The sequence below is a fragment of the Manacus vitellinus genome, unplaced genomic scaffold, assembly GCF_001715985.3.
Source record: "Manacus vitellinus isolate BGI_N305 unplaced genomic scaffold, ASM171598v3 scaffold_10_pilon, whole genome shotgun sequence".
In the NCBI taxonomy this organism is placed as follows: domain Eukaryota; kingdom Metazoa; phylum Chordata; class Aves; order Passeriformes; family Pipridae; genus Manacus; species Manacus vitellinus.
Genome location: NW_021938838.1, coordinates 4,626,131 through 4,652,703, shown reverse-complemented (window position 1 = coordinate 4,652,703; position 26,573 = coordinate 4,626,131). Strand labels below are relative to the sequence as shown.

Below are 26,573 nucleotides of genomic sequence, written 5' to 3'. Positions count from 1 at the left end.
TCATAACAATAATTTGAAATATTTTTGGTCGAAGAAGTCTTCATTTATCTTAATTGCATGAGGTTGTTTCAGCAAGCTAAGGAGGACTGAAAGCTGAACTTCCCCATCCCATCATCCCCTCACATACACTTACACAGCCAGAGAAGGCAATGGAATGAATCAGTACCTATAAATCTATTTGCTGTTTGTTTACACCTTATGCTTTGAGGAGGATGCAACAGCTCAGAGGCCGTGTCACATTCAAACTAAACTGCAGCAGCCCTCCTTCATCCCAGTTAGAAATACATGAGGCACTCAGATCCTGCAGGAGACAAATGTCCTGTAATAACACATTTCCTAATCTGAATTAGGACATGGTGGTTTTTTTCCTCAGAACAATAGATAGTATGTAATTGTCATATTTTTATAATAAATTTTCTAAGGGCCTCTCTGCTTGATTTGACCCTCTGAAGAGAGTCCCATAATACCTGCAATAATTTTTTTTTCATTACATCTTTTCCAACTCTGCTAAAAAAGGGTTACGGAGTATGGAAACAGTAAAGATTGTTGTACACGTTACTCTTCAGAATCAAAATAATTTTGAAGGTTTGTGTTGACCTATCTTAGGGATAAGGTAGATTCTTATTTAGATCTGAATGCACACAAATCTTGAATGTTCAGTTCTGTTTGGGTCTGAGCTCAACCTTTCACTCTTCAGCAATTTAGCGTAGGAATATAATGAAATATTGACAATATCTCAATTGTCTGATTGTTAATGTTTTGCTGACAGATGGTGAGCTTTGCTGTGAACCCCTTTTTCTCCAGTGACACCAGTTTTGACATCAGTGGAACAGTGGGGGGTCTAAGTCTTACTGGTCTGGATGGCTTGATCATACCAGTCAGCAACCTCAAAGAGAACATTGAAGTAAATCCACTATTTTCTATCCCTCTCCCTCTTTTCCCATTTTTTCCTTTCTCCATCAATGAACTGTCATTTGTGTTATCATCTTCTGTAAGGTGAAAACAAATGCTGCAGTGTAGATTACATTAGATAATGGGATGATGTTGTCTGCATTTGTGATGAGGGGATTTGTTTGATGTGATGAATGAAATAACAAATATTTCTGTCTTTTCTTAAAAAGGAGGTATCTTATCCTTCATTTAAATGGATGTGAGAATGAATGTTTTCAGAGGTTAGCTGACATGAGCAAGAAAATTACTTTGAAGCTGATATTTTTGCTGGCCCTGCTTTCCTGATGTTATGAACTAAGATAATCTAGCACGTGGCTGCATGCTAGGAGCAAAGTGCTTTGCTGTATTTAAACCTCTGTCTTTCTGTTTAAAAACAGATCATGTTACCAAGGCTTTCATCAGCTCAGGAAGATAAGATTCTGTTGAATCTGGGCAATTACAGCACTTTCCAAGTCAATGTTACCTCAGAAAACACATCTATAGTGATCTACCTGGAATCTGAACACAACATTCCACTAATACTCCACTTGGGGTACGGTTATCACCCAAATGAGACTAATTATGATATGAAAAAACATCTGTTCTCTAAGAAAGCTGCTGGAGGTAAGATAATGTTTAGTGACCCATGAACTTGCAGAGTGAGCCTTGCCCATGAGTTCAGATGTCCAGCTGGAAAGAAACCTCTCCCAGGAGTTTCAGTCTGTCGTGCTTCAGGGCTCCAGTCTCTAGTGTGCAGTGTTCACCAACAGGAGAAAGGAGTGGGCTGCTTTGAACAATGAGTTGCTAAGAATTATTTAATATCTGTTTCTTTGGTTTATTTATTACATGCAATACAGCTGCACACTTCTGAATTAGCATTTCTCCATGCATTGAAACGAAAATGTTTGTCTTCAAGGTGAGACAAACACCTGGGTTCTTAGCCCAGAAGAACTCATTTTTGGAGAAGGAACCTACTATTTCATGGTTTTGCAAGATATGGGAATGGATTCCAAAGTCTATGCTGGGCTAACCATAGGTGTCACTTGCTTTGCATCCCGCTGTGTATTTTGGGATGAGCACCAGGGGAGCTGGAACAGCTATGGATGTCATGTAAGTCGAGCAAAACAAAACAGTGTTTCTGTTACACACTTCAAAGCCAGCCCTTATAGCCACCACCTTGTAGTGAAATGATAGCACTGAACTCACACCTTAAAACAAGACCATTCTGAGATGTTTTAATAAACTGAAGAAGTTTAGTCATATTGAACTAAGCTTCAAATGACATTTCCATTTCTATTTCTTGGGATGAACTTCCAAGAAGAAATGAAAAATTTTGACAAGGCCATATTATGTTGTAATGCCTGTTATTGGCTACATATTAATGTTCCTTATTGGAATTTGAACTATTCTTTTGTGTACAGCAGTTCTCTGCACTAACTCACCAATCTCAGCACTGTCTTTTCATTTGCTTGGTAAGCCATCTAATATTTTAAAGCCAAATGTTTTATTGGGATTCTTTTTTGTGGGTTTCAGGTAGGACCAAAAACAACTCCTAGAAGCACACAGTGCCTGTGCAACCATCTGACTTTCTTTGGGAGCTCCTTCCTTGTCATCCCCAATGCCATAGATGTCAGCAAAACTGCACAGCTATTTGGTACATTTGTGGACAATCCTGTGGTGGTGACAACTGTAGGATGCATCTTTCTGATATATGTGCTCGTAGTTATTTGGGCTCGAAGGAAAGACATTCAGGATGATGCCAAAGTAAGTCTTCAGCTAATAAAGACTGAATGTATTTAGGCCAATTCCCACCATGCCAAGGCTCTGTTAATAGGAAGTCTTTAACTTATTCTACTCCCTTCCCTGTAACTCTGTTTACTGGTAAGTAAACATTGTTCACAGGATGAAAAATTCCTGCTCACAGCTTTCAGGAATCCACACTTCCAGACCAGCTGACACACTGCTTGTGTTATGTTGCTCTGCAGGTGAAAATCACAGTTCTGGAAGACAATGACCCCTTTGCTCAGTATCGGTACCTGGTGACAGTTTTCACAGGACACCGCCGTGGCGCAGCCACAACCTCCAAGGTATTCGTGGCACTGTGGGGGGGAACAGTTTGTGCACCCATTTAGGGAACTGGATGAACAATGGAGTGCCTGAGGCTGTTAAACAGGACAGCTCAAATACACCATCTAAGCCAGAAAGTCCTTAGGTTTGATGGGAGCTGGAGGAGTATTCCAGAGGAATAATTGTACGTAGGACCGGGAAGTGCAAGTCTTCATTGTGCCATCTTATTTTCCAGGTGACTCTCACCCTCTGTGGAATGGAAGGAGAGAGTGAGCCCCACCATCTAACTGATCCTGATACACCTGTGTTTGAACGTGGAGGAGTGGATGTTTTCCTTCTCTGTACCTTCTTCCCTCTTGGGGAACTGCAGAGTATTAGATTGTGGCATGATAACTCAGGGGACAGCCCGTCCTGGTAAGTGGAGATCTGAAGATCCACAAATTTTTCTTTATAATGATAACAGTTTTCCTTTTCTAGCACTTGAGAATTATCCTTTCTAAAGCTCTAGAAAGAAAAGAAGTGTTAGTTTCTCATTTTTGCTGGTCAATAGGTCAAATCATAATCTAAACTGCAGGACCAGGAGTGCTTCCCATATCCCATGTCCAGTATAGGATGGGATGTGTTCTGTGCCTTACAGTTTAGACACACCCTAAGAAGCCAAAGGCCAGAGTTTGTCCTCCAGAAGTTCTGTCCAGTTCTGAATTTCACATGTGATTGTGCCCTGTATGTTTTTCCAACAGGTATGTGAATCGAGTGTTAGTCCATGATCTGGCATGGGATCAGAAATGGTACTTCCTCTGTAACTCCTGGCTAGCCATTGATATTGGAGAATGTGTCCTAGATAAAGTGTTCCCAGTAGCTACAGAACAGGACATGAAGCAGTTCAGGTACATTTTATTTTATGGACATTTTTAATCTTGATAGCAATCAATCTAGAAGAGCAAGCATGAAAAAGAAAGACCAAACCCCTAGACAAATGTCTTTCTAGTGCTCTGAAAGGGCTCTGAACAAGGAAAAGAGGAAGGATACAGTAATACCACACTGGAAATATTGGTGTTAAAGAAGGATAGCCTGACAAGACCTACAGAAACCCAACATCTTCTCTTATGTGTAATTTCCTTAACAATTTAAATAGAAACTGCTCATGATTTACTTTCCCTCCATGGTGTGGGCAAAAGGAAAGGACATAAGTAGCTATGACCACTCCATGCAAATCAAACCACAATATTTGGTAATTTCTCAACGTTATTAATCCTTCTGACAGTACCTGCAAGCATGATCAGGTCAGGACACTGAACTACAGTTTTGTTCTTTCCTCTCCTTTCTAAGCATCCATTTGATTTCCCTCTCCTCCTTCCCAGCAATCTGTTTTTCATGAAGACCTCCAGGGATTTCCAGGACGGGCACATCTGGTACTCTGTTTTCAGCCGCTCCCCACGAAGCTCCTTCACGCGCGCCCAGCGCGTGTCGTGTTGCTTCTCCCTGCTGCTGTGCACCATGCTGACCAGCATCATGTTCTGGGGCGTGCCAAAGGACCCAGCCGAGCAGAAAATGGATCTGGGTAACAAACCTCACCATTGCTTGGCCAGGGAAATAGAGAGACAGCAGAATGTAGAAGCGGGAGAGTTGAACAAATGGGCTTTTTCACAAGATAAACCGGATGGTTTATTTTTCATGGGGTTATTTTTCCTCCTCCCCTCTGTTTGACCTTGACAGGTAAGATCGAGTTCACATGGCAGGAAGTGATGATTGGCTTTGAGAGCTCCCTCCTCATGTTCCCCATCAACCTGCTCATTGTGCAGATCTTCAGGAACACACGACCCCGGCCAGCCAAGGAGGGGAGACAGAGGAAGCCGGGGAAGAATGGCCGAGTGTCCCCAAGCGTACCCCTCACCCCAGAGGTCACCCAGGCTGCCTCGCTCACTCCAGAGGCTGTGACAAAGGCAAGTCCCTGCGAGTCCTGCACTGCCCTCTGGTGCCACGCACTACCGGCTTCCCTGGCTCCACAGCACAAATGTTCCCTGTCAGATGCCCTTCAGCCAGTCTGAAGAGAAAAGCCAATTGCCACGGGTGCAAAGCTCTCATTTGCCCACCTAAATGCCATCCACGACTTTGTGAAGAGCTGCCTTTGTACGTCCCAGCCCTTGCACAATTACTGGGCAACCAAATCACTGTGTTCAGGGGTAAAGCAAACACTAAGCAAGACGGTGAAGATGAAAGGTATCACAGACCCCATCTTTCTCAGCTTAGGTCCCCAGGCAGGTAAGCTGTCCTTTTGAACCCTGAAAGCCGTCTTACTGAACTCACTGAAACCTGCTCGTCACATCCAGCAGTGTGGGATGTGCTATTCTTATCCATTCTGGAGATTTTAGCAATTGGTGCAGCTCCCAGCCAGTGGTGCTGTCAGATCACATCAGCTTAAGCCACTGCAGCCAGAGTCACTGCTGTGTTGCTCTGTCTTCCCTAGGACATAAGAAGAATTGCCAACTCACTCCTGAAAGTCCTGAAGACTCCACCTCTCACCTCAGCATCAGATCTTGGAAAAGCAACAAACATCAACTCCCTTCTGTCATTGGTTGAGGACATCATCTGCCAGCAGAACAGAGCTGGGCAAGGGTTTTATGATGGGAGCAAGAAGGATGGCCCTCTAATTGTCACTTTAGGTTCTATGGATATGCAAGGTACACAACAGACTGTGAAATGCCCTCTGAAGCCTTTGCAGTGAAAATGAGGACAGCACTGGATGGGATGACCCAAGCTCTTCTTACATTCTGACTCAGAGGCAGTTACAGAATTACAGAGCAGCTGAAGTTAGAAGGGATCTCTGGGTCCCACCACTCTGCTCAGAGCAGGGGCAGCTGGGGAAGGATTGCCCAAGATCAAATCCAGTCAGGTTTGAATGTCTCCAAGGGCAGAGATTCAGCAAATTCTCTGATCAACCTACTCCAGTGTCCAACAGTCCTCACAATACTCTCCTGTTCAGAAAGTATTTCCCATATTTTAATTTGTGCCCATTGCCTCTTGTCCTTTCACTGTGCACAACAGAGCACCCACTGAGTAAAGACAACTGTGAAATCTCTATTTCTTACACTGTAGAATTAAATATTTGCAGTCTGTCTTGGGAGCAGGATCAGTATCTACCAGCACAAAGACTCATGAATATCAGTTGTTTCACAGTTTTTTAACCTGTATTTTTTTCCTCTTGGTCTTGTGCTGTTGTTCCTTTCAGTTTGACTCTCAACTCAGGCATTTATTTATCTTCAATTAAACAAGAATATATGAGTAAACAATCTAACTGATTTCACTGAGACTCATATTTGTCTTTTCCAATGAGTCTACCAAGCTACTAATTGCACAGGGAAACGATGAACAAATTAACAGTTGATCTGATCTAACTTCTCTATTAAGGTTTTAGGACCTGTTTAACTAAGTTGCCCTCTGGCAACAATTCCAGCAGAAGAGTATTAAGCTCTAGTACTAAAGCTGGTTTTACACATCCCTTGACATGTTACTCTTCACTTTGTCACATTCATAATCCTTAGCTCCAGTTCTACTACCCTTTGTACTGAACACTATTTTAATCTAGGCATAGTTTTTCTCAATAGGCAAATAAATAATTCTTTGCCTGCAGAAAAAACAAGAAGTCCAACTCCAGAGAAGAGAATTTGTGAGCGACCGAAATACAGTGATTACAATCGCTGCTTGTACACACAGCTCCAGCATGTGGAGATGGAGCTGGAATTACTGGGGCCCCATAAATTCCAGGTGCCTCAGAGTTACACACAAGCTGTTCATCAGGTTCAGCACATGAAGAACCTCCTGGAGCCCCGAATGTGCTCGTCAGCGTCCACCAGTGAGGGGTAACCTGGTTCTCATCTCACTCTCAGTATAAGTAAATTCATGAGTTCAAAATTGGTCAGGATGACAGAGCCCAAATAATTACTGCTTAATATGTGCTAGATGACTATTATTATAGCTGTAAAAATAAGTCTTACTATTATGCCATTGTAGAAAAGAAATTTCCACGCACTGTGAACTGCAGACAAAGGCAATAATGACAGATCATTGCTCTTTGTTATTTTTGCCTCCAAAATGGAAAGTTACAACACAATGCCACATGATAGTAAAGGGCTGGGATAATCACCAAGCTTCAAAGTCACAGAAGTCTCTTAAAATGTATGGATAAAGAAAAATTAATAAGCAGACAAAAATAGTGCAGTGAAATATGATAATTAAATTGGAAGAATCAAAAACAATTGCTCTAATTATCTCCCTGGCCTTTATGCTGATCACAAGAGACACATCTAGCAGCTTAAATACACTCATGGTTTTCTTTGTCAATAATTCTACTGGAAGTTCAATTATGCATAAACTGAGGAGTAAATAAGCCCATCATATTTATTTTGATTTTAGCTGATCTCTGCACACTTCCTCTCATTTTTGCTCACCGTTTTTTTGCTATCCATATATCCTACATAGCTGCATTAGTTAAAAGAAGTCAGAATATTTTGATTGAGGTTTTAAATCATAAGATGTTGCCTGTTCCCAGTGGACTTGATGGTTGTGATTTTGGTTCCTGTTCTACCACAGACTGATGTTTTCTCTTCTGGTTGACTCTCAAGGTGGTCCCTTACTCCAAACTTCTCCGGTGATGACAAGAAGAGTGTTTCTTCCAAAGGACTGCCCTGGTGGTTTGTGTTCATCGGGTGGTTCCTGGTGGCAGCCACCAGTGGTGTGTCTGGGTTCTTTACCATGCTCTATGGGCTGCACTATGGCAAGGAGAACTCCATCAAGTGGCTGATCTCCATGGTCATCTCCTTCTTGGAAAGTCTTTTCATCACACAGCCCTTAAAGGTGAGATCCTCAGAAATACAACCACTGGCCAAGATCAACTCATCTACTACCATTGCAGGAAGACAGTGTAGCACGTTCTAAAGAACCACAGGATCTAAGGTATAAAATGAGAGGCCTTTGCCCTTAACAAAGAGTTAGCAGCTGGTTTGCAGAGTTCTGTTGTCTTTTGCTGACATCACCTCCATTAGTTTCATCTCCCTTTTTTCATCAGGGTTTAATAGGTGATGAGGTTTCTGAGCAGGGAAGATGTGTCACTGTGCACTGTTCTCTCGTTTAAGGGCTTCAGCTGCAGGAGTTCAACAGTCAGAGAGCAGTTGTTCTCTGCAGTGCCTGGATCCAAAGGGATCAGTGGCCTGCACTTCTTTATATGAAATGGGCATATGGTGAGTTATAGCTGATTCTTTCCAGGTGCTGGGATTTGCTGCTTTTTTTGCTCTGGTTCTGAAGAAGGTGGAACATGAGGATGTAGAAAACCCAGCTATTGATGGGCCTTTATCTGCACCAGGTAAGTGCTGGTAAAGTGAGATATTATTAAAGAAAGTGCAGCATTCTCAAGCTTTTGGAGTGCTTTATGCATAAATGTGTGACTCAGCTCAGCTGAGAACTTCACTGGTTATCTTTACATACCTGAATCTTAGCTGTCAGTGTTAGCAGAAATCACTAAATCCACAGGCATTATGACTACCTACCTACCCATCAGCATTCCCAAGATCAAGTGGAAGTGAAAACAAACCTAAATAACTGATTTTGTGTCAGCTGCAGAAAAAAATAAAGACCACTGTATGTATAGGTTGGATAAATCCTGCAGAACTGTTTCCTAAGGGAAAGCAATAAATAGAAATGTTTCCTTTGAATGTCCAAAGAAACAAAAAGCAGGACATGGATGATCTGTTTACTAATCCCAGGGTTTACTGCTCTCCCTCTCAGGTGATTCACACCCTCTCTTTGGAGCCCGAAGGGACAGCAGAAGCAACATTTACCGGCCACCTCCTGCAGCTGATGTGGAAAAAATGAAAATCAGCTGCATGAAGGAGCAGAAAGCATTTGCCCTCATCCGAGAAATCCTGGGTATCCATACCTAGATTACTTGCTTTATTCAGTAGTACTCATCAGTACTTTTACAGCAGTGAAAATATTGTTCTCTTGGGTGACAAAGTTTTGGCACATCTTCAGCTTTCTGCCAGCCATTGTGATGTAGAGACAGGCTGTTCTGTGGCAGCTGGAGCTGCAAGGAGGTGGGAATGTTAGCTGGAGGTAGAAGTGTGGCTAAGTCTTGATTTTATGGTAAAGAAACACGTCACAGACACATGAGAGGTTAAAACAAAAATAGGATAGAATGAGGAGATCAACAGTTAAATGAAGCTGAAGTCAAAAAGCAGAGGAAGGACATCTTTCTAAAAGCAGTAGTATCTATAGATCATGACTTATACTCTTGTTGTATTTCCTCTGAAATCAATGGCAAAAATTACCTCAACTTCACTGGGAACAAAGTTAGGCTACTTATTTTATTTAGAGCTGTTGAACTGCTGTTCAGCCTTCCCTCTTGTTTTCTTGACTGCTGCTCACACTCCAGTTGTGAAACAGTTAAACTGCAGCAGCTCATGCACATTTACTAGCACTGGTCACTCAGAGTCTACAAAGCACCTCCTTGGCCTGACAGGTGCTGACAGCAGTAATCATTCCTGCAGTGTGTTTTGAACAGCATTGTTAATTCAGATCTCACATGTGCTGTCTCTTCCTGTTTTGTTTCCCAGCCTATATTGGGTTTTTATGGATGCTGTTACTGGTTGCCTATGGGCAGAGAGATCCCAATTCCTACTATTTGAACAAACACATTGAGGACAGCTTTACAGCTGGATTCCACGATGTCTACAGTTACCAGGATTTCTTCACGTGGGCAAACACCACCTTACTCAAAAACCTTTATGGATCATATAAAGGTGAGGAGTCACACTGTTTCCCATCAGCTTGCCAGATTGTGAAGCATAATCTTTTATACATATCCCTAACTTTCACAGGTGTATTTGAGTGGAGAAAGAGATGTCAGAGTACAAGGCTAGCATGGATTCTTATAATATGATAATATGAATACTAGTGGATAACAAAACCCCCACAGCTTGATTACAGGTCAAATGTGCCCTGATATTTTCCTTGTATTTAATATAAACCAAAAATTCTGCACTATAATGCTGTATTTTTCACATTTTACATTAGGTACTGCACATATTCAGATATGCCTCAGTTCTACACAAGCTGCTTTCCATAACCCAGAAAAGAGAATGGCAGACAGGTGGCACCATAAAGCTTCTCTCAGGAGAGTTGTTTGCATCAGGGCTTGGGTCAATGTGAAGGCAAATTATGCAATATCACCGTGTTTTCTCTATGTAGCCACATGCAGAAAAATCTGACCCATTTTCCAGCTCACATTTAAGGCTAAATACTGAAATACATTAGCAGAGTTGTTCTTTGGACATGACAGGCCACAGGAACACTGCATAAAGCTACTCTGCTGTGGGAGTCAAAGTGAGTCACTTTTCTCCCCCAGGCCTCATTTTCCTTCTGTATAAAATACAGATGGGTAGTGATACTGAACTCTGGATGTTCTTTAAGAACTCAGTTCCAATCAACATGAGGGTTTCATTTCCATGACTATTTTGCTTACAGTGTTTCTGAGAAAAGAATATATAGCAAAATATTACCGCATCAGTGAATCATAAACGAAATGAAGAAATATTATTAGTTCTGCCATGTTGCCAGTGCTGCTCTTTTCCATCTCCTGTTTAGGATTCATTACAGATGGCAATTCCAAGCTGGTGGGGAGTGCTCGAATTCGCCAAGTAAGAGTGAAAGGAGACACCTGCCCTATTTCTCCCAAACTCCAGCATGTAGTTGAGGAATGCCATGCTCCATACTCCCTACAGACAGAAGATACAGCAGTTTATGGGGAACACTGGAATTCTTCAGTCTTTGATAACTCCTCTGACCTGAGCTCAGCGTGGCAGTATCAGAGTCAGTCCAAACTGAGAGGGCAGCCCAGCTGGGGTAAACTGGCCACCTACAGTGGAGGGGGATACGTGATTCACCTGGGAACTGATCCTGGGAATGCCTCCAGGTACCACTTGTATTCTTGGAAGTTATCAGTGTCTCCTCCCTGTGATACTGTCTCTGTCCTGGATGAGTTGGATCACTGGCTTTACATTTTTTTGGCAGAATTCTCCAATACCTTTTCAACAATGTCTGGCTGGACACCTTCACCAGAGCAGTGTTTGTTGAATTTACAGTCTACAATGCCAATGTGAACCTGTTCTGCATTATAAGCCTGATGTTTGAGAGCAATGCTTTGGGTGAGCACATTTTTTAAGTTACACATTTGTGAAGACAGCAAGCAGTGCATCTATAGAAGATGGATTTATATGTTGTCAGTGTGTTCCTAGTTCTTTATTCAGTAAACAGAAGGGTTTTAATAAATCTAATCATGACAGAATCAATGCAAATTATATAAATCATTAAGGAAAAATGCAACATCACAGTAATACTGACCAAAATGGAATATCTTATGTTTGCTTATGCTGTGGTCACCTGCTGATGAAGAAAACATGGCACTGAAACTTATCCTCCAGAATTTATAGAAGAACAAGAAAAAATTGTTTCCTAATCTGTTCAGCTAATCAATACAATGTTAAGACAAAAAGTACAAATAACAGTCTGTCTTTTTTGTTCCAGATGACTTCCAGTATATTGCTGTGTAATCATATAATACATAACCTGGATACAACAAAGAGAACAGAGAAACCATATTCTGGTTTAAAGGCCATAAAAAAAAAAAACAAATGGTCTGGGAGCAGCCTCCCTCAGGTCTGGCCCGGTGCTGGAAAATACCAAAACTGACTGCAAAACTGAGCTCATGTTCCTTTTAGAACAAGATTCAGCTTTACATCTCCAAGTCCCCCTGCTACAGTCCTGCATTTGCAGTCCAATCCAAAGTCAGCCCTGCTGGGATTAGTGTTGTGCTGTGACACAAGACAGCACTACCACTCTGAAAGCCACTGACTGCCTGAAATGCCTATTTGAGGAAAATGTCAAAGAACACTTAGAAGGTTACTCATATAATCAAGCCTAAATCTCAGTTTGATAGTTGGAGTCAGGCTCACATTGATGTGAAAGCAAGTACCGAAGTCTGACTGGTGAACTGAGTGTTGGGATGAGAACAGAGGTGTGACTGTCAGAGCCCTGAGGTGACCCCTGTTTGTGTTTCAGGGGCCTTCTTCACAAGTGCAGAGCTGCAGAGTGTCCGGCTCTACCCCTACACCAACAGCCTCCACATCTTTGTGGTTGCAGCAGAAGGGATTTATTTCCTCTTTATTGGGTACTACATGATAGTACAGGTGAGGCCAGTGGAAAGTTCAGCATCACCTTGTGTCTGGGGTGGATTTCACTTACAAAAACTTTGTGACTGTACTTGATTTCAGAAGCACCACTGCTGCCACACCAATGGAAGATTAAATCCCATAATGGGAAGGCAACACTTGTTTTGGCTGGAATGCTTCTTTTGAGAAAGATAATGAGTAATTAGTGCAAGCTGGAGTTTTATTGGTGCACAGTAGTCTGTTTTATTGCCGAGGGAATTGCCCTAATCTTTAGAGGTATTATATGATCTGGAGTCATGAGACTGAGACAGTAAAACTCCTCTTTTCACAGGGGAAACTGATGAAGAGTCTGAGATGGAGATATTTCCACAGCAAGTGGAATCTCCTGGAGATGGCCATTATACTGATTAGCTGGAGTGCTCTGTCAGTGTTTGTGAAGAGGACAATCCTTGGGACCCGAGACATCAGTTACTACCAGGAACACAAAGAGAAGTATGTACTAATGCTATTTAATGCATCCTTTGTTGTTGCTACTTATGCAGAAATAAATCTATTTTTCCCCTTCCCAGACAGCAGCTTGTCTGTGCTAGAAACTGCTATCCCATATGAGTATATTCATGAAGCCTGTAAGTGTTTCAGGGCTTAGATTTGTGTCAGCAATAGGATTTTCTTCTGATACCTCTCTAATAAAATCCAGCAGACTTGAGCACTAAGTTTCCCTTTCTAGCTGCTAATTTCCTGTCTGCATCACCCTCTTGTGAACCAACAAGCCTTTCTGCCACAGGACATCCACCCAGAAAGCACATAATCTGCCTTCTTCTTTGTTGTAAAAAGCCATTGGTTAGGGGACAATAATGGCTTATTTAGTACAGAATGGGAAATTATAACATCTGTTAAAATATAGTCACACAGGACAGAAGTGACAGGATCACAGGATGATTTAGGAAGGAAAGGACCTCTGAAGGCTTCTGTTCCAACCCCCTCTTTTGGTGTTAGATCAGGTTGCTCGTGGTCTTGTTTGGTTGAGTATCTCCAAGGACAGAGGTTCCACAGCCTCTCTGAGCCCTGAACTACTCTCATTGTGGAGAAAAAAAACCTGTTTTTTCCATGTCCTTCTGGAATTCCTCTTGCTGCAGCTTGTAGCTATTATCACTTGTCATTTCATTAGGCATCTCCAGGAAGTGTTTTACTACACCCTCTCCATAACCACTGACTGTATAGCTGGAGACAGCAGTTGGAGGCCTTCTTAGCTTTCTTTGCTCCAGACTGAACAAACCAAGCTCCCACACCCTTCTCTCATGTGTCCTGTGCCCCCACTCCCAACCATCTCATTGGACTCAATGACTCCTGGCACTGGGGAGCCCAAAACTGGGCTCAGAATCCCAGATGCAGCCTCACAAATGCTGACAGGGCAGAAAGAACAAGCACTTCTTTAACCTGACAGCTACATTCTTGCTAATGCAGCACTCGTTTATCACACAGGAATATGTCATGCTCTCTATTTGTGCACACAACTTATAAAAGCTGCATTAGTTGCCTTTAAACTATGACTTGATAAAAATAAGCAGCATTTAGGCTACAGCTAAAATGCTGTAAAAAAGCATTAAAAAAAACCAACTCTGCCCTGCACAACTGAGCTTTTTGTGTGTGCACAGCAGGAAGTACAGGTGGGAAGACTCCAGCAGGAACTCATTAGGTCTCCAGTGAAACCAGGACAGAGTTATTGGCCTTTCCAGCACACCCATTTATGCTGTTCAAAGGACTCTGTGTGCATGGTCTGTTACACATTTCCCTTCTGTCCAACAGCTCTGTGAGCTTCAGTGAGACAGCGAGAGCTGACGCAGTTCTGGGCTACCTGATTGCCTTCCTGGTGCTCCTCTCCACAGTGAAACTGTGGCACCTCCTCAGGCTCAACCCCAAACTAAACATGATCACCTCAACACTGAGGAGGGCGTGGGGTGACATCTCTGGATTCATCACTGTGATTGCAATCATGTTCCTTGCCTATTCCATTGCTGTGAGTACCCCTGTGCCTTCTGTTGTCTGCAGGCAGCACCCAGGGACTGTCAGGTTAAATGATTTATTTCTGGATGCTGAAAGCAACATGGCTTTGCTATGTAAAATGGAATAGAGCTGTCTGTCCAAATCTTAGGTTAGCAGCTTGTATGTGTGAAAGAGAAGTTAAAATACACACTTGTCTGTTCTTTGTAAACCAAAATTTAGTAAAAAATAAATGCTGAGATGAAAAAAAGATATTATCTATGTATAATAGATATGACAAAGTACAGGAAAAATAATTTTCTGGATAAAATTATTATGTGGAGAGTGCAGCAAGTGCTATTTTCTGTTTGGCTAGTTTATAAGTGGGAAATAATTATTTTTCTGCCTATTGCAGGAATATTTATTACACAAATACAATTATATTTTCATCCTAACGAGGTTAAAGAATGCTTGGACTGCAACTATTTATGTACATTTACTGTTTAACTGAGATGTTTTGTGTAAATCTTCTGGCAGGGCAATTCGGGAAATTCAGCAAATTAATTCCAGAGTCACTAAAAAAGTGGAAACCATCTGAGCCAAATCCAAGTTGTCCCATAAAGGACAGTCCTGTGACAAACAGGACCTGCTGCAGACTCACACTGCCTGATTTGGTGTCCCTCATCCCTCCCTCCAGCACTGACACTCAGGCAACTGAGTAGCTTTAGGCACTGGTGTGGTCACAAACCTACCAGGTAAAATAAGTGATGAGATCAGTTCCATGGCCCAGCCTGCTGTCCCATCATGAGAGTGATGGAGCTGTGAAAGAAAGAAGCAGAGGGGTGAGAAAAAGGTGAGCCTGCAGCAGCCTTCATTTAAATCAGACACAGTAGGCCCTCAAGGTATAAATTAACAAATCAGCATCTTGGTTACTGAGGGCAAACAAGGAGCTTGCCTGTTTGGAAGGATCTGTGTTTGTGCCTATGAATTATTTGGACAGGGATAAATCTGCTCCTTGAAGACGAGCTAAATTACTTTCATGATTTTTGTCATGTATTTGCAGATTTTTTCACATATCTAGTGGCAAGCTGAGCTGATATAAGACATTCTCATATCCATGATAAAAGGTCTTAAAACTAAACAAAGTGTGAATCCAGTTCTAGCTCTAGGTTAGGCTTCTTCTGTGACCTTGTCTGATGTTTCCCCTGCTTGTAAATAAAAGAAAAACCCAAACCACAAAAAGCTTCATGGCTCCAATGACAAGCTGGGAGGGTTTTCTCTGAATACAGAAGTCATCAGCTGATTTTGCAGCAAGGACTCTGATCATGACACAGGATGTGACTTCTGTCCTCTGCAGGCAAACCTGATATTTGGCTGGAAGCTCTACTCTTACAAAACTCTCTTTGATTCAGCAGAGACCATGGTCAGTCTTCAGCTGGGAATCTTCAACTATGAAGAGGTACCACTTTTAATTTTGGGAAGTTTATCACCATATAATTAGCATCTCAGCTACCAAATATGCTCTGACCCAGCAAATAGAAATAATTCCAATTAGTGTTAAACATTAATATAATTTTGCAAGCTCCATGGCTTCCTAAAGCAGCCACCTTTTCTCATCAAGAAAAAGACACCAAGTGAAATCTCTCTTGCATCCCATTTTGACCATGAGGAGACTCATAATGAACCTTTCATTGAGAAACCTGCCCACATTTCAACTAGAGAGATGTTACTAATTCATTACAGAAAGTTTTGAGCAATTTCCTTAGAAAGCTAGAGATAGAAATGTGAGTGATGCCTTGTGTTTGTTCTGAACAAATCCTCCAGCTTCCCAAGGAAGGCAAGGGGAACTTTGTGTTACATTGGTTTTTATTGTTCTTGACTTTTTCACTAAGTTCTTTCAAATACTGCAATATCCTTTGAACACTCTTTTTTGTGGAGCAAGCTAGTTCTTGGACATCTCTGACTGTGAAGTCCTCCTGGTGGCTGTTTTTAGACCATGGATCCAGTAGGATATGGGTGGCTTTGAAGATCAGTAACTGGGCATAAAGTTTTTCACCTCTACATCCCACTCATTTTAATCACAGAAATATATTCCTGTGTTGTAGCTTACATGAAAATTAGGGGTTTGGATTTTTCATAACCCTTGGTTTCTAAGAGTCTAAGAAGGTCTGACTGGGCTTCTCTGTAAAACATACAATAAAATAAAATAAATGCATTAAGAGATTTCATGTGTACTTTGGAAGCTGAGGTGTGAGGGAGCTTCAGTTGTTCCGTGGATAAACAGATCTCCAGGCTTGTCAACTGTCATGTGAAACTTTCATACCATTACAATCAAATTCAAATACTTAAAAAACCCCCAAAGATTGTCCATCTTATATACATATATAATATATATAAGATTGCCAATCTTATATATATATATATATATAAAATATTCTATCATATTTTTACTATATCATATTAACACATGACAGTGGCTGAAGGAGAAAATGTATATATATTTATAATACACATGGTATAATTGATTAGACACGGGATTTTCAGAAAGACAAACTTTTTGGGTCTTAACTGCTTGTATATACGTATGTATGTCTGTTTGTGGTTACAATCACAATATGATGTCTTACCTTACGAATTATACAGGTCTTGGACTACAATCCAATTTTAGGCTCCTTCTTAATTGGATCCTGCATCATTTTTATGACATTTGTGGTACTGAATCTGTTCATTTCGGTGATTCTGGTTGCTTTTAGTGAGGAGCAGAAGCACTACCAGGTGTGTTCATCTAAACTCTCCTGTTTTTAATGTTTATTGTTCAGTGCTTGCTCATGATTTACGTATTCAGCCATGGATGAAAACCTTGTAAATTCAATCCAACTCTTAAGAAGCCAACATTTGCTGAGAAAGCACACTTCAGATTTTCCAGATTGACGCTGTCCTCTCCTGGCCAGACGACTTGCTGTTCAGATGCAGTACGAGATCTGATTTGTAGCCTTCTCTTCACATACTAAACCCAGCAAAAAGTTGTGCTTAGACTTGTGCTGAGCTATTTTGAAATCAGTGCCAAAACTGCTGCTGAAGTGCATGAGGACTTTACAGCTCCTTTTAAAACTCTCATTGTGAGTGCCTGACCCATTCAAGCTATTGATAACATGGTGTGAAATCCAGCTTAGTACTCCAGTACTGCCCAGAATTCCTCTATGTTTTAAATAAAGTCAAAAGAGATGAAAACAAAGGATGTGGTTGGTAGAAGACAAGAGATATTCAGTTTTTCTCATTTGCTTCATCTAGAAATGGTGGGTGGCTCATTGTACATACCACTGGCTGTATAGGAGCTGGCAAGTGAACTCCAGGCTCTTGTAGAAAGATTTCCATGGGCTTTGACAGAGCCAAAATTTCTGTGGTGCCCATGCTCATCTGGGGCTTTTGTCTGGATAAAAATATTGGCAAGTTTTGCTTTGGCAGCCACTCATGCCTTGCTGGGAGTGAAAGTTGGCTTATTTCAACTCAAGCAGAGATTTTGTCTTGCGACTGAATCCACTTCTGGTCTGTGCATCCCAGTAACTTGCTGCTTGTTGTTATTTCAGGCTTCAGAAGAAGAGGAGATTGTTGATCTAATGCTAATGAAACTCTTCAGTTTCTTCGGGATTAAATGCAAGAAGGAAGAGAAGCCAGTCACTGACGGGCAGCTGGAGCAACCTGTCAGCGAGTGAACGACGACCACATTGAAAAGTCACTTTGCTTGTGGGCAAAATATTTACTCGTTCGCTATCAGCTGCAGTGGTTAGGGTTAGGTTAGGTTTTAGGCTTAGGTTATCGCAGCTTCTCACTAGAACGGGCTTACCCAAGGGAATGGCGTGAAGCTGTGTCAGGGGAGGTTTAGGTTGGACATAAGGAAAATGTTAAAGAGGGTGCTCGGGCACTGAACAGGCTCCCAGGACAGTGGTCGTGGTCCCAAGCCTGAGGGAGTTCAAGGAGCCTTTGGGCAATGCTCTCAAGCACATAGTGGGATTTTTGGGGGTGTCCTGTGCAGGGCCAGGAGCTGGACTTTGATCATCGGTGTGGGTCCCTCACAACTCAGAACGTTCTGGGAGAATGACGCGGTGTCCACCAGCGAGCCGTTCTCAGCGTGTTATTTTGCAGTAACAGCGAAGAAATAACGCTAAACCTAAGGCGAAACGTCCCACGTGCGCTTGCTGTAGATTTGACACCTGTATTTATTTAATAAACACTGAGCGTCTGTTGCAGTCTGCCTAAAACCTGTCGCTCTCCCTCACGGGAAGATGGCGGCTCCCTCACGCCGGCCCCGGCCCCGCTGCCGGCGCGGCGGGGGCTCGGAGCTGTATCCAGGCGGCTCCTCACGGCCCGCGAGTCCCCTCCCGGTCCCGCCGCCGTGAGGGACCCGCTGAGGGCCGGCACGGGCCGTCCGCCGCCCGCCGCCATCACCGCTCCCGCCGGCGCCGCCCCCGCCGCCCGCGGCAAAGATGGCGTGGCGAGCGCTGTGGCGGGTCGGGCCGGTGCTGGCGCTGGCGCGCGCTGCCCGCCTCCCGCCGCCACCCGCGGTGCCCGCGGCCCGCGGCTGCGCACCGGGGCGCTGCTGCTGTCCGGTGAGTGCCGCCGGGGGAGCGGGGGAGCGCGGCACAGCGCCGGGGGGAGGCTGCGGGCAGGGTGGGCTGCGGGACCTCGCCCGCCGTGCGGTGTGCGCGGGGCAGCCGGGCGGCAGCCGCCCTATATCTCTCCTTCTATCCCTCCTTCTATCCCTGCATCTTTCCCTCTTTCCCTCCCTCATTCCCTCCCTCCCGCCCAGCCGTGTGTCCTGGCGGCCCCTCGTAGGGTACCGGGAGAGCCCCGCAATAGCGCTGAGGCCGCGCAGGGCTCGTCCCTGCCCCTTGTCCCGCTCCTGCCACTCTCCCCATCCCCGCTCCCGCCGGGAGCAGGTTCACCTCCCTCAGTTGCCAGGAAACTTTCCACCTCCGCTCCTCTGAGCACAGAGGCTCAGTCTCCCCCAGGCAGCAGCTTTGAGGAGCGGGCCGAGCGCGGAGAGCACCAGCTTGACCAACACAGCTCACATTTTCCTGGGATTGTCGCCCCCAAACAGCTCCAAGGAGCACCAGCAGCGCAAGGAAGGGGCAGGAGGGGGTGTCTGGCGGGGGCAGAGCCAGGGCCGGGGAGCCCCAGCCAGGTTTTCAGGGCCTTGAGCCTGTTTGGGATGAAGAAGTTTTGCTCTGGCAGCCAGAGCTGCACCAGGGGCAAGGCAGGAGATGGACTCGCACATCAGTGCCTGGGGTGGTTTTGCTCTGTGTACTTAATTCTGAAGGCATCTGCTGCTGTCGAAGCTCTCTTTGAATGGAAGTTGCCCACAGAAGTCTGAAGAACAGAATCTGTGCTACTCTAGCAAACAGAAATGTTGAAAAAGTAGGTGAGGAGGCAAATATGCTATAAAAGTAATGCAGCCACTGAGAAGAGCTCATCAGTTTTCTTCCAGACAGTCTTAAACCTACCTGCTTAACTGCCTTCTGCTGCAAGTGAAAGGAATAACGTTTGTTACTTGTTATTTCCAAATTCAGTCTGAGCTTTTTCACTATTCTGATTAAGCTACCCATTGTTTACTCGAAGGAATAACAAGCTGTGCTTTTGTTTTAGGCAGAGAGGAAAAAGTTTGTATGCCTCTTTGGGGGAGTGTGAGTTCACTCTTCAGATGTATATTTATGAAGTATCTATTAGAAGCAGGTTACACTGAATGAAGGGTTGAGTTCAGAATGTGTTAGTTAAGCTGAAACCAAAGTCCTGTTGAAATGAATGAAGCTGGAGGAAATTCAGCTGCTCTTCTGAAAAAGAATGCAGGGGAGAGATTTGGTATTTTGACAATTCATATTCATCTGAGTTGATTGATCACATAAGATCAAAGTTCAAATTTTGAGATTACTTATTAACTGTTTTTAATTTGACCTTTACTTAAGCTACGGTGTTTTTTGTTGCATGCTTAGATTTCCTAATTTCTCACGTTTTTTTTTTTATCCTGAAAGAAATGTGCTCTTCCAACTGTTCAGAGCATTTTACTGCTGTATTCCACTGATGTGAAAGTGTTCTGGTTTTTTATTAGCCTTGCTTTATAAACAGATCTTGTATAATATTATTATCCAAAATAAAAATGTATTTGTTGGTTTCTGTGTGACATTTGTAACATCACAAGTATTCAGCTTGGGTTTGAGATTGTGTGTCATTCTCCATTCTTATGGTTCATTACTCATTTCCAATAGAATTCCTGTGGGTTTAATGTCTTGACCTAAAAAGATTTAAGACATTTGATTTATACTGTTCATTGGAGTGTGTCAGGAGATGTTTTTGTAGGTATTAATAATGCTATCTGAAATTCTCTGGGGTTTTTGAGTGATAATTCATGGAAAAATACTTCATATTTACACTTTACTCAATTTTTTGGTGTACTCCACTTGCAAAATATGTATTGCTGTATTGAGGGCTATAAAATTTAGGCCCTATTCAAAGACAAACCATTTTATCTGAGACTTGCTTCTGTTGAACAAATAAGAGGATGCCTGCAATTGAAACAGCTTAAAATTTGACAGACTTATAGTGGAAAGATTTTAGCAGGTCTACAGTGAGAACTTCTGTTTTTCTTCATGTGCAAGTTTAGAAAATATAAAAGGATTTGCCAAAATGTAATTGGGATTTGCAGAAGTGTGATTTCTCTGGTGGGTGCTGTAAAGAGTCCAGCCCAGAGGAAGAGCCTGAGAGGAGAATTTTGAGCTCAAAAGGAAAGTCCAGCTGCACTACCCTGGCACTAATCACACAGGGAGCTCTGTTTCAGAAGTTATCCAGCTTCTGCAACATCCCTTGCCTGGCTGGATGGCTGCAAGTGAAAATTAAAATTAAAAATAAATTAGTTAAAATTAAAAATAAGTAAGGAGGTATTTATGGGGAAACTGCATGGAAGTGAGAAAACAGACAAGGCAGCTGAAAATGCTGAGTAAAAAAAGTTCCAGGTAAAAATGTTAGCAAGAAAAACGTTTCCTGATTCAGTTACTTCTTTTGAAGTCTCTCCATGTGACTTTGTGAAAACAACTGCCTCTAATAAAGGTGTCTTGAATCTTGCAGATGTAAAATGGATGGAGAGTTTGTAACATTCCTGTGAAGTGACTTTACAAGGTTTTAAACGGGCTTATTTTAAAATGATACAGAATAACTAAAGTGTTCTCCTCAGAGTCACTGTATTAACAGAGAGCTAATTCTCTTAAGTAACAGTTGTCAGCATGATTTGACTGATTTTGCCCTTTATTAATTTGGCTTAATTTTACACAGATCTGTGACAGATGAGATGAGATGCTGTGAGACTGACACTGTTTCTTGAGTCATTAACATTGGCCTTCCCAGCTGTAATGAAGTGGTTGTCAGAAAGAAACACTAAATATGTTTGACAAGCCACTGTGCTATAGTAGAAATGTGTAGCTCTGAGTAAAATACACATATATGCTTGAGATTTACACTTTTGTTGGAAGTGGAGCCGCTCCTTTTGCTCCTGTCCTGTCTCAGTCTCCAGATGAATGCACAGGAACTGGTGACGCTCTCAGGAGGACACCCAGGGAGCTTCTGCCGTGTCACTGAGCAGAACAAGAGCCTTCTGTAAATTGTATGTGCTGTGTAAGAGATTTCCCAAGAAAAATGAACAGAGCTGTAGTAGAAAGCCCCCCCCAGTTTAAGCCTGCAGATGTGTTACTGTATTTAACCCAGCAACATTTCACTTCTTCCTGAAATGTCAAGTTTGTTTCCTTTCAGCCCGCAAGTTCACAGACAAGCACGAGTGGATATCTGTGGCTAATGGCATTGGAACAGTAGGAATCACTGATTTTGCCCAGGTATTGATCCCTCCCTCCTCCCCCAGGCCTGCAGTATTTATTTGGGCATATCTGCTCCTGGCCTTGCTCTTTGGACACCTATGGTTTCTTTACTGTTTTAACTGCGTGTGTTACACACCGAGCGCGATTTTTGGGCTTGGATCTGTCACAGTGTTGGTGATATTTGTGCTGCTTAGCATTCTGATAAGTTCTTAATTGCTTCAGGTTGAGCCTGTGGGGAGCTGAACTTGATGAGGAGCTTTATTCCTTCAGTTCTTCTAGGCCTGAGCCCTTCGTGGCTGTGTGAAGGGGAACATCATGTGCTTTTTTAGGTCAGATTTCCCATGGTGAAATCCCTCTGGCTAAAGAACAGTTGTGAATCGATGTACAACATGGCACATACCTCTCATGCAAGCACAGGAGTTCCTTTAGATTTTTTGTTTTGGTCTGGTGCAGGTAATTGATTTGGAATGGCCACAGGCAAATTCAGTACAGAGATTCCCTGGGTGTGAAACGTGAGAAAAGTGAATGGGACAAGCTGTCAATAGGTGGAATTAATGTTTCTTAGGACAAGCAGCATTTCCTGTGATCTCAGTTCTCTGGGGATAACATTTGAGATCCCTGGTCTTTGGTGAGATAGGGTACCTGTGTCAGGGAAGAGCTGAGCCAATTCTTATTGACAAGGGTCCCAATTAAGCCATTAAGAGCAAACGGTGTGTTAACAGTGTGTTAACAGCTCTCCAGTTGTCCCTGTCTCTGCGAAGGAATCATTGAACCTTCTTTCAGATTGCACTGGAAGTAAATCCTCTGTGCTTTGTAACAAAAAGATAATTCCCTCAAAACATTGGGAACTTTGTCCTTTGAAACAGTTGTTACTGTGACTGATGCTAAGAAGGTGAGCAGATGTTATTCCTCATTCTGCCAGAAGGAATCTGCATATAAACTGAGCCTGAGGGTTATTAGCACTGTAATAGAGAAGCAGTAATTTGGCATTTGGGCCATGATAAAACAATCCAGTTTTTTCATGTTAAGTGTTTAAAAAGTGAAAAACACGTAATGCTTAAAGATGAGAACTAAATGTAGAAAGTACTTATACACACATTCCAGAGTTACTGTATCAGCTCTCTGCTATGTATACTTTCCTTAAGGTATGCTTTTGTTTTTCTTTTAAGGAAGCATTAGGAGACGTTGTTTACTGTAGTCTTCCAGAAATTGGGACAAAATTGAGTAAACACGGTGAGTTTCAGCTCTAGTTGCTAATGAAGTAACTATTCTATTCATCCCACCCTTCCTTTGCAAAGATGAATGTTACGAATTAATATTTATGGTCATTAATACCATTATAAAGCTTCTGGATGCAAAATAAATTCCAGTATTTCTACAAGAGGCTGCTTTAATTTCAAATTCTGTCAGACAGTGCTTGGTAGCAGAAAATATCTGCTGCTTGAATGGCGAAGAAATTTATTTAAAAATAAAATACTTGGAATATTTCTTTTAATAATTTTATGTATAATCTGTTTTTAAGATATTTATGCTTTGATTTGGACTAGCAAGTATTTATTTGTACTTCTCCAGTTAACACATTTGTGAGTTGCACGATGTGAAACATTTAATTGATGTCAAACCCTAATTTTTCCACAAACATCCAGACTCAGTAATTTTGGGGTATCAAATGTAATCACAGGGTTTTGCTCCTTAGCAATGTACAAATTGTTACATTCTTCACCATTCAGTTCTGTAATTTTGCATGTTAAAGAAGAGGGAGCATGAACAGGTAGAAAGGAAAAGCCTTTTCCTGTGTCACACAGGGAGCTGCCTGACTAGGATATGAAGGAAGGATTGTCATGAGCTTCAGACACTGCAAAAAAGGAATGTAGATTATGAGGGAAAGTAGGAGGCCTTTCTTCTGCCATCCTTCCTGTGGAATAGGTTGTATCAGACTGTTTTGGCCAAATCCTCTGTATCACATTAAATGGTGACCCTTAGACAAGAAGTCCTTCTGTTAGGATTTTAATTAACCAACTTGTAGTTTTGCTTTATCCCAAGGAATTCTGTTTCCTTTGAAGTTCTCCTCTTTTCTCCTCCTTCTGGCCTTAGTCTAATTCCAAGCTTTCCCAGAACAAGCTGTTCTCAGATCCCTTTTGCTGATGCCTATCTACTCTTCTGACAGCTCCTTCAGCCTCTGCCTTGTTTGCTTGTGCCTTAGAGCTGCTCTGGGCTGACATTGCTCCAGGCACCCTTTCCTACAAAACAGGAGAAAGGGCAGAGCTGCTGGGTGCTCCCAGTGTGGGGCTGCTCAGTACTAATGTGTGTGTTCCAGTGAGTGCAGATCCAACACTTGATAGTGTTTCTGAAGGAAAAGTGGGATTCCTGAAATTGTGGCTGTGTCTATTTTGTAACCAAGTTATATATAGAAAGGTTTAAATTGTACATAAAAGGCAGGTTTAGGTGTCGTGCAGCAAGGGCTGGATGTTGTTCCTTCCAACCTGATATCCTATCACGTGCTGTGGGGCTTTAGCCAAAGGATTCACCAAATGTAGGGATTTCTGTCCCTTCTGTAGTAGCCAGTGATGGGCACATTCCCCAGAATAATTCAGAGGCATAAACATCAAATTTAATACTGCTGATCGTTGTCATAAAGTGGGTGACAGATTATTTGACAGATTTTCTTGCTCAAAATCAAGACATTTCACTGCTTGGATCATCATCAGGACATCTGACTAAAAGAACTGAAGTGCTCTGTGTTTTCCTCTGAAAAACATTCAATCCTATTCTGTGTTTCAGATGAGTTTGGGGCTTTGGAAAGTGTGAAAGCTGCTAGTGAACTCTACTCTCCTCTCACAGGAGAGGTAACTGAGATTAACGGTGCCCTTGCAGATAATCCAGGGCTTGTCAATAAATCTTGTTATCAAGATGGTAAGATGTCATTTTTATCTTCCAGTAACGAATACCTCTGAGATTATTGCTGTCATAAATGGCTCTGCAATTCCTATTCTTCCAATATAATGGTGTGGAGACTTAAATGGAATATATTAAATGGAATATAGTTCAAGCCCAGTGAAATTTAACATGAGAGCATTATCACAGCCTTGTCTCTGACAAGCTGTTTTACAGTGGGTTCTTTTCAGACACAGACTGTGGTTGAATTTAAATGTATTTCCCTTGACTGCATTTCTGTTTCTTGGATCTTGTACCAGCTCATGATCCTGAGGGGTCAGGCTCCTCTATTTCTTTCCAGACAGTGTCTCCTTAATGCCACTGTCAGAGCCAGCACTAAATTAGACAATTGGTCTGACTCAAAAGGCCATTTCTTATGACAGGTTGGTTGGTTGTTGATTTTTTTAAAATACTGAAATGCTGTTTTGCCTGCACAAAAATCCAGTTGATTCTCTGGTGATCCAGGGCTGATGTGCTGCTGGGAGTGCTTTCCTAAGGCAGGAACAGGAATGAATCTTCCTTGTAGGATATTAGCAACTCTTTCTTTTTAATTTCCTAACCACAGGTTGGCTTATCAAGATGACTGTGGCAAACCCTGCTGAACTTGATGAACTGATGACTGAAGATGCCTATGAGAAATACATAAAATCCATTGAGGACTGAGCTGGAATAATGAAATAAATTCATATAAAATATTTCAGTGTAGTTTGTCATCAAACTGTATTGAGGAAATGCAGAATATCCAGACTTGGCAACCTGAAAAATACCACTTATGATCACATACACAAGACCATAAATAATTGCAGTGATAAAGATGTTCCACCTCTGTGTACTTGAGAGGGTTTTTTATTCTGTTGTCTGATTCATGTAACTTCAGAATGTTCTGGGGAAGCAAAATTGGCTAAAATATATACTTCCCAAGATTCATTTGACATCAAATTTAGTAACAACAGCCTCAATATGGTAATTTTGTGGCAGGAACATGACTCTTCTTGTAACCTGGACTACAGCTTTCCCTGAAATACCTTTTTATTGTTCCCAAGATGTGGAAAAGCAGTGTCTCCCTAATGTCCTCGTATTCTTCCTACTTAGAGTTGCAAAGATGATGCCAAAAAAAAGGAGAAGCCATATCAGCTACCTCTCTGCGTGATTTTTACTTCTTTACAGAATCTATTAAGTCTCTGTTTTCACTTCTTGTTTTACTACATAATCAACTGTTATGTAGTTGATTATGCCTGGGAGGCAGCAGGTCTGGCCTTTGTCTTCCCATTTCTGTGCTTTCTTAGTATGCAAAGCTCATGCAATGATAGTTTTTTAAGGTTCTAGGGTGGATTATTTAGGCTGTGTTTTTGCCCAGTGAACACTATGTAAGGCAGAAATAATTAAGGAACTCATTCTACATCTTGTGGTGATTTCAGAAGAGCAGAGACTTGTGTAAATTGTGTGATCAGCAATAGTTTGACACATCATCTATCCACGTGTGTCTGTAGCAAGCAGGCAACTGAAACCAAAACTCCCTTTGCAAACCAGTAAACTAAAGCAGCTGATTCCATTAGACTGCATATTTAACAACCCCACAACTGTG

The 26,573-nt window shown here is 42.3% G+C and overlaps 2 protein-coding genes across 2 annotated transcripts in view; both read left to right on the top strand.

Moving 5' to 3' along the window:
* Window positions 1–18,124, top strand: part of PKD1L2 (polycystin 1 like 2) — a 38,102-nt gene extending 19,978 nt beyond the window's left edge. Inside the window, exons 20-42 of the mRNA XM_018085602.3 lie at window positions 770–904; window positions 1,329–1,554; window positions 1,847–2,040; window positions 2,464–2,694; window positions 2,916–3,017; window positions 3,233–3,411; window positions 3,738–3,884; window positions 4,359–4,558; window positions 4,714–4,940; window positions 5,465–5,678; window positions 6,629–6,830; window positions 7,620–7,851; window positions 8,260–8,356; window positions 8,779–8,919; window positions 9,606–9,791; window positions 10,636–10,963; window positions 11,062–11,195; window positions 12,109–12,236; window positions 12,550–12,710; window positions 14,025–14,235; window positions 15,556–15,657; window positions 16,842–16,973; window positions 17,786–18,124. Coding sequence (XP_017941091.2) covers window positions 770–904; window positions 1,329–1,554; window positions 1,847–2,040; window positions 2,464–2,694; window positions 2,916–3,017; window positions 3,233–3,411; window positions 3,738–3,884; window positions 4,359–4,558; window positions 4,714–4,940; window positions 5,465–5,678; window positions 6,629–6,830; window positions 7,620–7,851; window positions 8,260–8,356; window positions 8,779–8,919; window positions 9,606–9,791; window positions 10,636–10,963; window positions 11,062–11,195; window positions 12,109–12,236; window positions 12,550–12,710; window positions 14,025–14,235; window positions 15,556–15,657; window positions 16,842–16,973; window positions 17,786–17,911 — 4,035 coding nt within the window. The 3' untranslated portion in view covers window positions 17,912–18,124. The remainder of the gene's footprint in view (window positions 1–769; window positions 905–1,328; window positions 1,555–1,846; window positions 2,041–2,463; window positions 2,695–2,915; window positions 3,018–3,232; window positions 3,412–3,737; window positions 3,885–4,358; window positions 4,559–4,713; window positions 4,941–5,464; window positions 5,679–6,628; window positions 6,831–7,619; window positions 7,852–8,259; window positions 8,357–8,778; window positions 8,920–9,605; window positions 9,792–10,635; window positions 10,964–11,061; window positions 11,196–12,108; window positions 12,237–12,549; window positions 12,711–14,024; window positions 14,236–15,555; window positions 15,658–16,841; window positions 16,974–17,785) is intronic.
* Window positions 18,125–18,682: 558 nt separating this feature from the next.
* On the top strand, window positions 18,683–25,683 carry GCSH (glycine cleavage system protein H). Its single transcript, XM_018083736.2, is given in 6 exon segments — window positions 18,683–18,776; window positions 18,779–18,805; window positions 21,993–22,072; window positions 23,224–23,287; window positions 24,836–24,967; window positions 25,554–25,683. Coding segments are annotated over 6 exon segments (495 nt in total). The 3' UTR covers window positions 25,652–25,683.
* The last annotated feature ends 890 nt before the right edge of the window (window positions 25,684–26,573 follow it).